Source organism: Chlorocebus sabaeus, chromosome 19 (genome assembly GCF_047675955.1).
Source record: "Chlorocebus sabaeus isolate Y175 chromosome 19, mChlSab1.0.hap1, whole genome shotgun sequence".
NCBI lineage: Eukaryota > Metazoa > Chordata > Mammalia > Primates > Cercopithecidae > Chlorocebus > Chlorocebus sabaeus.
The window spans coordinates 12866443-12879289 of record NC_132922.1 but is presented as its reverse complement, the minus strand read 5'-3'; the positions used below and the strand labels follow the sequence as shown (position 1 = coordinate 12879289).

At 57.4% G+C, this 12847-nt stretch overlaps 1 protein-coding gene across 1 annotated transcript; it reads right to left on the bottom strand.

Moving 5' to 3' along the window:
* Positions 1 to 242: 242 nt before the first annotated feature.
* SOX10 (SRY-box transcription factor 10) lies at positions 243 to 12820 on the bottom strand. Its single transcript, XM_007975734.3, has 4 exons — positions 12604 to 12820; positions 11616 to 12130; positions 6120 to 6388; positions 243 to 2229 (listed from the first exon to the last, which is right to left on the bottom strand). Exons 2-4 carry the CDS (start codon positions 12044 to 12046, stop codon positions 1526 to 1528), a joined length of 1404 nt encoding a protein of 467 aa, XP_007973925.2. The 5' UTR covers positions 12047 to 12130; positions 12604 to 12820; the 3' UTR covers positions 243 to 1525.
* Positions 12821 to 12847: the final 27 nt, after the last annotated feature.

Below are 12847 nucleotides of genomic sequence, written 5' to 3'. Positions count from 1 at the left end.
AGCTCCCATCTGAGGCTTCAGTCCTTGAGCTCAGACGGACCCCACTGGGATGCCAGCTGTCCTAACCGACTCCGTTGTTCCCAATTTCTTAGCAGGGGGGGAGAGAGAGAGAGAGAGAGAGAGGAGAGGGGGAGTGGGGGAGAGAGAGAGAGGAGAGGTGGAGAGGGGAGAGAGAGGAGGGGGAGGGGGAAGGGGAAGGGGGTGGGGAAAGAGGGAAGGAGGTGGGAGAGAGAGACCTTTGATGATCTGTCCTTTGCATTCTACTCCTAGCTACTTCCAGAAAGCATTTGAGGAAGCACCAGTACAGGGATAAGAGATGAAGAGACAGGCCAGGTCAGGCTCACCAAGCAGGTAACCGGAACCTTTAATTTTATTATGTGGAATGCTTAATGCAGAGTTAATAGGGGCTAGAGTGGCTAGGAGAGGGGACTACTGAGATAAATAACAGGAGACAGTAATGAGTTACATGTGGATTTGGGGGGCTGCAGAACAGGAAAATGGGGGGCAGATATAGCTACATACTTTATTCAAATACCACTGGGAGGCAAGGGGCAAGAGGCAAGGGCAGAATGTACAGGTCAGGATTCTAGTGTCTTCAGCCTGCTGCCAGCAACCTGGGTGCTGGGCCCTGTGTCTTCTGGAGCCAAGGGTTCAGGCCTGAGCAGCTGTCACTCTCTGGGAAGCCCAGGGAGTGGGGCTGACAGAGCAGGGGACGTAGAGTCTAGTAAGGGAAGAGGGAGCTGGCAAGGAGCCCAGGGAGGAAGGCTCTGTGAATTGTCTCTGATTCCTTTCCTGGAGCCCCTGCCTCCTCACCTCCTGGGATGCGCCTCAAGGTCACAGAGGTTGTAGTGGAGGAGGACTGGGGGCTCTTTCTCGATTAGACAAAGAATGAGGTTACTGGCACAGAATTGGATCTGGGGGCCTCTGTGCCAACTCCTTCCTGCCTTTGGAAGGGGAGGGGACATTGAAGGGATGAGAACTCCACTAAGTCCCTCGAACCCCCCACTCCCCATGAGGCTCCTCAGAGCTACTCTCAGCCCCTGAGTGGGAGACACGGCCAGCTCCGGACACAGTCTCTGGGTGGCCTAGCCCTAAGGCACTGTGGCACAGGTGGCATGGGCATGTCAGACCCTCACTCTGTGAGAGAGGAAACAGGAGTCATAGGAGTGGTAAGGCCTCCGATGCCACCAACCCTGGTGCTTCCCCTCCCTGAGGTCCTTCTCGGGTCCTGGGATAGAGGGTCATTCCTGGGGGAAGGTGCGGCCCCTCATCTTTCAGTGTGGGAGCAACAGTCAACCTCCTTCTCCTCTGTCCAGCCTGTTCGCCTGGGGCTTTGCTGCTGGAGCCTGGATGGGGTGGGCGGGTCATCAGGGCAGTGAGCCAGACAGAAAGCCCCCCGACCCGTCAGCCTCTTCAGCCTCCTCAGCCTCCTCCACTGCCACCGCCAGGCCTGAGGTGGGCGAGGAACAGGGCACACAGGCTGGAGGCAGGGGCTGGGCGGGGGGTGGTGGCGACAGGGCCCCCTTTAGGGTCGGGACAGTGTCGTATATACTGGCTGCTCCCAGTGTGTGGGGCTGTGGGACTGGGGCCCTGAGGGGCTGGGGTCAGAGATGGCCGTGTAGAGGGGCCGCTGTGAGGGCCCCATATAGGAGAAAGCCGAGTAGAGGCCAGAGGCCTGGCTCGAATGGCCGTAATAGGGTCCTGAGGGCTGATGGTCAGAGTAGTCAAACTGGGGGCGGGAGATGGAGGGGAAGGCTGAGCCGTAGTGGGGCAGGCTGAGGGAGGTGTAGGCGATCTGTGAGGTGGATGGCTGGTCGGTGTAGTGCGGGGGCCCCTGGGGCCCCGCGGTCTCTGTCTTCACCTGGGCTTTGGCATCCACACCAGGTGGCGAGACCGTGGGCAGAGCCACGCCTGGTGGCTTGGAGATCCAGGCGGAGTGTCCACTGGCCACAGCCAGGGCGCTGCCCAGCCCATAGCCAGCTGCTGAGTAGCTGCCCACATGGCCTGGGTGCCCATTGGGCGGCAGGTACTGGTCCAACTCAGCCACATCAAAGGTCTCCATGTTGGACATTACCTCGTGGCTGATCTCACCGATGTCCACGTTGCCGAAATCGATGTGAGGCTTCCCGCCCTCCCCCATGGAGCGCCCGTCCCGCTTCGGGTCTGCCTTGCCCGACTGCAGCTCTGTCTTTGGGGTGGTTGGAGGGGTGGGTGGGCCATGGCTCTGGCCTGGGTGGAAGGGAGACAGAGAGAGAGCAAAAGGGGGAAACAGGTTAGAGGCAGGTGGGCGCACGTGAACTTCAATGGTTCACCTTCAGGCAGCAGGTGCCTCTGGGAAAACCTTGTAAGTTTCACGTTTTGGAAGCATGAGTCGGCATTTTTTTTTTTTTTTTTTTTTGAGACAGAGTTTCACTCTTGTCACCCAGGCTGGAGTGCAGTGGCGCCATCTCAGCTCACTGCAACCTCTGCCTCCCGGGTTCAAACGATTCTCCTGCCTCAGCCTCCTGAGTAGCTCGGATTACAAGTGCCTGCCACAATGCCCAGCTAATTTGTGTATTTTTAGTAGAGACGGGGTTTCGCCATGTTGGCCAGGGTTATCTCGAACTCCTGACCTCAGGTGATCCACCCGCCTCGGCCTCCCAAAGTGCTGGGATTATCAGTGTGAGCCACTGCACCTGGCGGCATTTGTTTAAATACTAGTGTCTTAGATTGGTCTCCAGTTGTTTATGAAATTCTCAAATCTTAGGGATGAATCCTACCTCCTCCCCTGTCACCCACCTGGGGAGGCCTGCCTCATTCTGAAAAACCTTTCCTGTGGAAAGTTCTTCCTCTCATCAGCTTCTCTGCTGCCCAAGTGGTCTGGCCCGGCCTTTGTGCTCTGCCAGCCCCGCTTCCACACCCATGCTGACTGCCCTCCTTGCTGGGCCTTGCTCACCCAGGCTCCTGAGTGCTGGTTGCCTGAGCCTGCTCCCTGCCCTGGCCTCGTGTTGTGTCCTTTCCAACCCTTCCCTCCTCCTAAGCCCGCCCTGCTGCCCAGCTCACTGGACTGAGGGTCTGAGGACACACACTTTTTCTCTGGGCCCTCAGCCCCATCACACGCTGGTCTGTGTTGCCCTGTCGTTCCTTGAGCTGCCTTCCTCCGTGGGAGGGCATTTAGAAAACTGGTCCTTGTTCCTTTGTCTGTTCACTTTCCTATTCACATATTAATTCGGCAAACTCTTAAGGAGCATTACAAAACGCCAGGTACTGTGCCAGGTGCTGGGGATACAAATGTAAATAAAATGGATCCCTGTTCCCAAAGCTCATATAGTCATAGATCCATAGATCCACATGCACCCAGAGTTGGAAGTGCTGTGATGACAATATGCAAGGACTTGGGAGACCAGAGGAGGAGTCTACTCGCTGCCCCAGGGATTTGGGGAAGGTCTCATCGGGGAAGGATCTCTGAGTGGGGTGGGGCCTTGAAGAGTGAGAAAAAGTCTGTGTCCACAGTTTCTTTCGGAGGTGGTTGCTCTGTATGTGGTCCAGTGTTTCCTGATGTGTGTGTGTGTGTGTCCCTGAATCTTTGAAGGTGAAGAGTATGTGCATGTGTGTGGGAGGGATGACTGCCTGGCATCCCATTGGAGACAGAACACGTCCACGGTCGTAAGAGACTAAGAGCTCCCCAAGGACAGGCCTGTGCCTCCTTCCTCAGACCAGAGGCATCACCGAGTCCTGCATTGGCCAAGGGCTCTGTACTTCAAGAGACCTGCCTAGGTTTTTGAATCCTGGTTCTGTGTCTGGACAAATCCCCAGTCTTCTCTTAACCAGTTTCCTTATCAGTAAAATAGAGATTGTACCAAGCAGCCCAGCCATTGCCTCTTTCTGGAAGCCTTCCTTGACAAGAGTCTGGTGGGCAGCAGGGTGTTCTTGGAGACCTGACTGGATGGGATGGACGGCTGTGCCACCCCTGGATCTCACACAGGCTTCTTGTGTACTTCTCTCTCCCTCTCTCTCTCTCTCTCCCCCTCTCTCTCTCTCTCTCTCTATATATATATATATATATGTAATTTTTTTTTAAGAGATAGGAGGCTGGGCGCAGTGGCTCACGCCTGTAATCCCAGCACTTTGGGAGCCTGAGGTCAGGAATTCAAGACCAGCCTGGCCAACATGGTGAAAACCCATCTCTACTAAAAATATAATAATTAGCTGGGTGTGGTGGCATGTACCTGTAATCCCAGCTACTCAGGAGGCTGAGGCATGAGAGTCACTTAAACCCAGGAGGCAGAGGTTGCAGTGAGCCGAGATGGTACCACTGCATTGCAGCCTGGGCAACAGAGCAAGACTCCATCTCAAAAAAAAAAAAAAAAAAAAGACAGTCTTACTATATTGCCCATGCTGGTCTCAAACTCATGGGCTCGGGTGATCCTCCCACCTCAGCCTCCTGTGTAGCTGGGACTGCAGGCGCCTTCCACCATGCCCAGCTTTGTTTCTTCCTGTATTTAATTCACTCGTTTTCATCCCTGCTCCTCTCTCTAGACTATGGGCCCCTGAGGCCAGGAACTGTAGGCTTCTCTGGTTAGTACTCCTGATGTCCACTCCAGTGTTTGACACAAAGTAGGACTCAGAGCGTGTTCTCTGAAGGCAGGAGCTTTGCTCACTGAACACTTTCCATGTGGCAGACCTGTGTGTGTCACTTTTCTGTACATTAGGAACACAGGCAAGGCAGCCGTGGTGCCAAGTAGAAGCCCTGGAGCCAAACTGAGGAAGTTCCTGTCTGTTTCTCATCAGTAAAATGAGAGTAACTTGCCATAGCTGAGATCTGAGCCCAGGCAGTTTGGCTATCTCATCACATTGTTTGCAATGACTGAGTTAGTATACATAAGGCAACTAGCACCTAGCACAGTGCCTGGAACACAGTAGGTGCTCAATTAATGTTAGCTGTTATTATCATTAATGAAAATTAAACAAGATAGCTTATGTCTGGCTCATCCATGGCCTGTGCTCAGCGTCACATGCCGTGTCTCCTCTGTCAGAATGGCTGGTGGGATTTGGGAGGCCGAGAGGTGGGCAGATTGCCTGAGCTCAGGAGTTTGAGACTGGGCCTGGGCAATACAGTGAAACCCTGTCTCTACTAAAATACACAAAATGAGCCAGACGTGGCGGTGTGCACCTATAGTCCCAGCTACTCGGGAGGCTGAGGCAGGAGAATTGCTTGAACCCAGGAGGTGGAGGTTGCAGTGAGCCGAGGTCATGCCACTGCAGTCTAGCCTGGGCGACAGAGTGGGACTCTGTCTCCAGAAAAAAAAAAAAAAAAAAAAGAATGGCTGGTGGGAAAGAGGCAGTGATTTCCTCTCCTCCATTTGATCTTCCATTTCTCAAAACTGTCCTGTCTTCTTCCCCTTTCCTTGTAACTACCCCAGCCACCTCTCACTCCATGGCCTCCACAGACACTTTTTTTTCCCCCATATTGGCCAGGCTGCTCTCGAACTCTTTTTTTTTTTTTTGAGATGGGGTCTCGCTCTGCCGCCCAGGCTGGAGTGCAGTGGCTGGATCTCAGCTCACTGCAAGCTCCGCCTCCCGAGTTTACGCCATTCTCCTGCCTCAGCCTCCCGAGTAGCTGGGACTACAGGCGCCCGCCACCTCGCCCGGCTAGTTTTTTGTATTTTTTAGTAGAGACGGGGTTTCATCGTGTTAGCCAGGATGGTCTCGATCTCCTGACCTCGTGATCTGCCCGTCTCAGCCTCCCAAAGTGCTGGGATTACAGGCTTGAGCCACCGTGCCCGGCCGCTCTCGAACTCTTGACCTTGTGATCGGCCCGCCTCAGCCTCCCAAAGTGCTGGGATTACAGGCGTGAGCCACTGTGCCTGGCCGGTTGGCCTCTACAGACTCTTTAACTGGCCCTCTTTGCCCAGCGGCAGTGACCCCTTGGATCAGCCCTGACCAGAGCCATCTTGCCCAGCCACTGCCCCTGGCACTGGAACCCCCATGGAGCTCCCTCTGGGCCCCTGCAGCTCTGCTGGGGCAACTGCACAGCCTGGCACACTCTCCCTAGAGTCCAGGGTCTCATTGCCATCCAGCCGTCTCCTCTCTCCACTGACCGGCCTTGCCCCACCCTCAGCCCTGTCATCAGCACTCACCTGAGGGGTGCTCAGGGTTCCCATCTGACATGGGGGAGCCCTCTCCTGGGTGCCGGTGGTCCAAGTGGGCACTCTTGTAGTGGGCCTGGATGGCGGCGGTCCCACCTTGCTCCGCCTCCCCACCGGGACACTCTGCCTCGCCTTGGGCGGCCTTCCCATTCTTCCGCCGCCTGGGTTGGTACTTGTAGTCCGGGTGGTCCTTCTTGTGCTGCATACGGAGCCGCTCAGCCTCCTCGATGAAGGGGCGCTTGTCACTTTCGTTCAGCAGCCTGGGGTGTGGTGGGAGGCGGAGAGGACGGCAGAGGGGCCCGCGTGAGTGCCAGAGCACTCCAGGTTGGCCTCCCTCTGAGTGTCCGTCTTGGAAGATGTGAGGCCCTGGGATGGGGCACCCAGAGGACAGGACCTGGGGTGGGGGCTGTGCCCTATGATTTATGGACTGAGAGATGTGAGGCCCAAGGAATACAGCCTCAGAGGACTATGATCTCTGCCCCCAAAATCTTTCACGGGCTGGAGGGTGAGAGGGGTCAGCCTGCTGCTCCTGGCAGGAGTTAGAAGTAGGAATAGAGGTTTCAAGGGGCAGATGCCAGTTCAAGGAGAGGAAACACTTTCTTATCATCAAAGCTGTCTGCAAGTGGAATCGGCTACTTCATTAGGGGGTGAGCTCCCTGGGACTGAGGGTGGGTAACAGAAGCAGCGTGGCTGGGGGAGAGCTCAGTCTCTGCTACTTACTAGCTGTGTATGTGACCTTGAGCAAATTACTTCTCTGAGCCTGAGTTTCTTCACCTATAAAAGGATGATAACATCGGCTTAACCTGGGTGTGGGATTGGCCAGAATAATGGATGTGAAATGCCTTGCACCAGGGTCTGGGAAGTGGGCTGAGCACCTTGAGAAAGAGGTGCTTTTCTTTTTTTCTTTTTTTTTTTTTTTCTGTGAGAGAATCTCACTCTGTCACCCACACTGGAGTTCAGTGTTGCGATCTCAGCTCACTGCAACCTCTGCCTCCCAGGTTCAAGTGATTCTTGTGCGTTAGCCTCCCAAGTAGCTGGGATTACAAGCATGCACCACCATGCCCAGCTAATTTTTGTATTTTTAGTAGAGACAGGGTTTCACCATGTTGACCAGGCTGGTCTCCAATTCCTGACCTCAGGTGATGCTCCCACCTCGGCCTTCCAAAGTGCTGGGATTACAAGCATGAGCCATTGTGCCTGGCCCAAGAGGTGGTTTTCGATTTTTTATTTTTTGTTTATTTAGATACAGAGTCTCACTCTGTCACCCAGACTGGAGTGCCATGGTGCGGTCTCAGCTCACTGCAACCTCCGCCTCCTGGGTTCAAGCGATTCTCCTGCCTCAGCCTCCTGGGTAGCTGGGACTACAGGCACAGGCCACCATGCCCGGCTAATTTTTGTATTTTCAGTAGAGACGAGGTTTCACCATGTTGGTCAGGCTGGTCTTGAACTCCTGACCTCAGGTGATCCACTTGCCTTGGCCTCCCAAAGTGCTGGGATTACAGGCATGAGCCACCGTGCCCAGCCCCGAGAGGTGCTTTTCTAATGCTGCTTGCCGGGGTGGTTGGACAGGAGGATCTAGGGGTGGCCTCTCAACTCTGGGTCCTGATTGTGTGAATTCCAGTGTGGTGGAACTGAGGGGGCAGATGTGGGTCCTCTTTACCATGGGTCGGGGCGGGGGGGCACTGCCTCCTGGGGGGGATCCTATATCCTTGTCCAGAAGATAACAGAGGGTAGAGGAAGCTAGACTCTCCTCAGACCCTGGAACAGTCCCTGAAACCAACACATGGAGAGAAGAAACCCTGAAGCCAGCGCCCTTGCCACCAACTCCAACCTCAGGCCAGGGTTGGAGGGTGGAGGGTGTTCAGGGTTTGGCTACTCCAGGGTAAGGAGGGCAGGATGGGGTACCTTACAGAGGGGGCCGAGGGGAAAGTCCACAGATTCTAGAATCCCAGACCTTGGTACTGAGAGTCCATGAGGCTTTGTGGGAGCAGCCCTGTCTGTCAGTCTGGAGGGCCTCTCTCTCCAACTGCCCCACCCCTCATATCCCAGTGGGTGCCCTCTTCCCCCAGTCAGCAGAAGGCCGAGCCCTCCCTCCCCAGGCTGGGCGGGGGTGGTCATGCCAGGCACCTCCTAGCCGGCAGCAGCATTCCTCTGCGGCTTAGCCTCCCTGTCTACTCCCCCTACCCCCGCCCTGAGCCCAGCCCTAGCCCCAGCTTTCTCAAAGGGTCCCTCCAGCTGAGACTGTCAGTGTACACACTTAGGACAAAGATGCTGGAGCAAGGCCTTGAGAGTCAGGGAGTGGGATGTGGGCACCCTCTCTGATGGCTGGGACCAGGGGAGGGGGTGGAGCAGGCCTTGAGGGTGTGACTGGGGAGAACCCACAGAGGAGAGAGCTGCTCCGCCAGCAGTGGGCCCCAGCAGAGGGGCTTCTGGGATGGCTGGGGACATAGGACACAAAGCTCACTCTCTCACCCATCCTTCCCTTGCCCCCTGCCCAGCTGGCATCAGCAAGAAAGTGACAGGGGCCAGAAGAGAGGGAGGATTCCAACATCAGATTCCACTGCCACCTGCTAAGCTAGTTCCCAGCATTAGCCTAACCCTGACAGAAACCTAAGCCCGGGACCACTGCCATCCCCGACCCCAGCCCCCTCCTCCACCAGCTGTGCTGGACAGCTGATTCCACCTCCAACCCAACCCCAAACCCAGCCTGCCCACCATGTAAACCCAATCTCCAGCACCAGTCCCCACTCAACATTACCAGCCCCCAACCCCCCATGTCACCCCCAGCTCTAACTCCAAACTCAGTCCTCATTTGCACCTTCCTGTCAGCCCTCTTTCTCCCTGGTCTTCCAGGTTTGGAATGGGGGCGAGAAGAGGTAGGCTGATTCCTCACCCAAACTGGAAACCCCAACTGGGGAGCTCCCACAGTGGGGCACTGAGTGCTGCTACATATATCCTGCTAGGCCAGGGGCATAAGAAGACTACCTGGGGAAGGGCCTGTGGCACTGGGAACAGGCTGGGTGACCCCCACCACACAGGAGGGACTCTTGCCTGTGTCCACCTTTCCAGTTTCTCAGCTCTGGTTCTTTCCAGGCAGGTCAACCAACCCACAGGCACCACCCTGTGATCAGCCTTTACTAGTCCCTCCCCAGATGGGCATCAAAAGTTAGCGTGACTGTTGGGGCTCACACGGCCCCTTAGCACCTGGGCTCCAGTGTGTCTGATCCCACACTCCCTTGGGGCACTCCACACAGTCTGTGTGTATCTCTCTCTTTTTGGTTTTAAGACACCTGTTTTCTAGCTCTGCCTGCCTAACTACCCCCCTTCTTGACATCCTGGGAGTCACAGCTTCAGGAGGTTTCAGGAGAAGCCCCTGGAGCAATTGGCCAGCCCAGTGCATATCCACAGGTCTCTCAGGAACCCCCTCCAGGGTCCAGAGAGCCACCATCTGTTGGCATTGCCTTTGATCCTTGCCATGGTTCTGGCCCTGTCCTCCCCCTGGGATTGGGTCCTCAGCTAGTAGTGCCAGTTTTCCTGACTGCCACACCTCAGGCTGGCTCGTGTGCACACAGCTTGAGTGATGGCCAAGAATAAGTCCTCCTGAAGGGAGTTCAAGCCCAGGGTTCTGGGCTGGGGGAACCTGGGGACAGGGACAATGGAGGAGCCAATCTTAAACCCTTGGCAATGGGAGATGGAGGAAGAATTAGGTCCGCCCTTGCTTTGACTCTCACTGGGCTCGCACTGTGGTCTTCTTATGGTCCTCAGGGTCTGCCCTGTCTGTATGTCTCTCCTGGTTGTCTGTTTCTCACTTGCTCTTCTTTGTCCCCTGGCACTAAAGGTACTGGCTTGGGCCAAGCCCCACCCAGATCTGGATGGACCTTGGGCAGAGGAGCTAGCTGTGACCTCTACTCTTGAGCAGAACTGGGCTGTCTGGGTCCACACAGTGGGCTGGTTGCTGAGCCCTGGGCCTGCCCTGGGTGAGCAGGGCACTGAGGGCTGAGAAGGGGCAGGGGAAGGGGCACCAGGTCTTCAGCAAACACATGGCAAGAACAGGCCAGGGGGCTGGATGTGAATCTTTTGGTCTCTTGGAGACCCTCCTGCACCTTCTACCACGCTAAGCTTCTAGACCCAATCTCTACCCAACTGTGGTCAGCACGGGGAAGGGCAGTGGAAGAGAGCTGGGCTCCTCTGACAAAGCCCTAATTTTCTGGAACCCAGATGCTCCTCACTCTTGTTCTTATCTTCTTGCTTCCCCACAACATTCTGACCACTCCTCAGAGTGTAGGTGATCCACCACTGTCACCAGGGTCAGGGGAAGTCCTCTGGACAGAGAGTATGGGAGTCCTGGGTTCTGGCCCTGGCTCTGCCACTAACTTCTATGTGACCTTTGCAATTCCTTTGCCTTTCTGGGCCTGTCTCTTGGCCAGTCTAGCGGGAATCAGGTGACTGCTACCGACTCACATCTCCTGGAGTCCCTGTTCTCTTTCGGAGCTGCTCTGGCATTCCCGGGGTGGGAGTAGGGGGTTGCCTTGTTCCACACATCCCCAGGAGGCCTGGCTGAACCCCAGACCTGAGTCGAGGGTGGCAGAATTGTTCCCTGGGGGGGATGTTTTTCCTAGAGGTGTGGGCTGGTCCTAGGGAACCTGGGACTCTAACGGCCCCTGGGCAGGAAGGGGGCCAAGGTTTCCTTCTGGCCAGAGTGCTCAGTTCCAGCTCTGGGGCAGGGGGGAAGAGGTTGCTCAACGTTGGGGTGGGGCCCTGGCAGGGAAGATGGCGCCGAACTGGGAGAGGGAGGAAAGGAAAGAGATCAACTTGGTGGCTCTGGGGCAGAGCAGGAGGGGGAGGCCCCTTTCTGTGTGTCCTCTCCCTAGGAGGATGAAGAAGCCCCCAACTCAAAGGAGGGTGGGGTCAGAAAGTCCCAGGGAAGACCCCTAGCATAGGATGAGATCCTGCAGCAGCAGAAACATTTGTCCCCGCAGTTCTTCATCCCCCACTCTTCCAAAGACTCTCATCTGAATTCCTTGTTTTCTTTGAACCTCCCCTGAGTTCTCCATCTGACTGCCTCAGTTTCCCTGCATCTCCAGCCAACCCTTTGGTTCTTTCCAAGCGTTTCCCTCGAATCCTCCTGACCACAGCAGCTGGTGGCATGAGTGTGCATATCTGTGGGCAGGGAGTTAGTGAAGGCTTCCTTCCCTTTCTCCGAAGCCCCAGGCCCCACGGTCTGCCACCCCCAAAATTCCAACCACGAGGGGGCGCCTTCCTGCCCGCCACCCGGTGGGAAGACCCGGCCTAGGCTGCTGGAATTCGGAGTTCTAGGGTCCTTGTGGTGGAAGGGCGGGCGGGGTCCCCACACCTGGTCTTCCAGCCCTATCCAAGGAGGACTGCCAGGCAGTCCCGCTCCGGGGTGCAGGAGGCCGGGCCGCCTCGGCTACCCTGAATCCACCCGAAGCCAGAGGGCCCGAGCCCGGGGGGCGGTCGGGTGCTCACCTCCAGAGCTTGCCCAGCGTCTTGCTGAGCTCGGCGTTGTGCAGGTGCGGGTACTGGTCCGCGAGCTTCCTGCGCGCCGCCTGCGCCCACACCATGAAGGCGTTCATGGGCCGCTTGACGTGCGGCTTGCTCTTGCTGGCGCCGTTGACGCGCACGGGCATGGGCACCAGCGTCCAGTCATAGCCGCTGAGCACCTGGCTGACGGCCTCGCGGATGCACACGGGGAACTTGTCGTCGTCCGCCTCGCCGTCCTGCTGCTCCTTCTTGACCTTGCCCAGCTCGCCAGGCCCCGGGCTGGCTCGCAGGCCCGATCCGCCGCCGCCGCCGCCGTCGGGCCCTAGCGAGGGCGCGCTCCCCGGGGACAGGCAGCGGGGCTCCTCCGAGCCTACGGGGCTCAGCTCCACCTCCGATAGGTCCTGCTCCTCCGCCATGTCGCCCCCGGCCGCCGCCGCCGCCGCCTCGGCCGCCTCCCCCGGGCCAGCCGCCGGGGTCCTCGCAAAGAGTCCAACGCCCACCTGGATGGAAGGAGGGCGCGATGGAGCGACCGCGCGCGCAGCCTCGAGGGCGGCCTGGGACAGGACGCGGGGACAGCCCCGAGGTGGCGGCCCTTCCTAGCTCCAGCTAAACCCACTCTGGCCCCTGGGGCCCACGCACATGCCAGACTCTAGGTGGGTGCGTCCTGCCTCTGCGTCTTCCCACCACCTGGTCCCAACCGTCTCTTGGTGTGGGTGGCTTTTTTTTTAGCCTCCTTTTTTGGGTGGAGGTTTGTTGATGATAGGAAGAAAAAAACGGAACCTTTATTTTGCTCTAATCCTGGCCCCTGGAATTTCCCACTTTTTCTCTCACCTTTCCTTCTTCCCTCAGCCTGCCCCAACGGGGTTTAGAGGAGAGCCAGGTGGGGGGCAAGGGCGGGGTGTCGCCTCTCTCCACCCCACCCAGCAGGGTCCCAGGCCTGGGCGGGCCAGGGAGGAGCAGGCTGCGCACTCACCTCCTCGGACCTCTCCTCCAGTCTGGGGCTCGTCCTTAGGAAGTGGAAAACCGTGTCCCAAGGTGTGCGGTCCAGCTCGGGGCTGGGGGGTAACGCTGGTGGGCTGGGAGGGAGGGGCGGGGAGCCCTGAGCCTCAGGCCACGGCCTCGGTAGGACGGAGCCTCAATCCTTACCACCAACCACCCTGGCCGGACAGCCCGAGACTGACTGAGCGACTGAGCCGCTGCAGAGGGCTGGGGAAGGA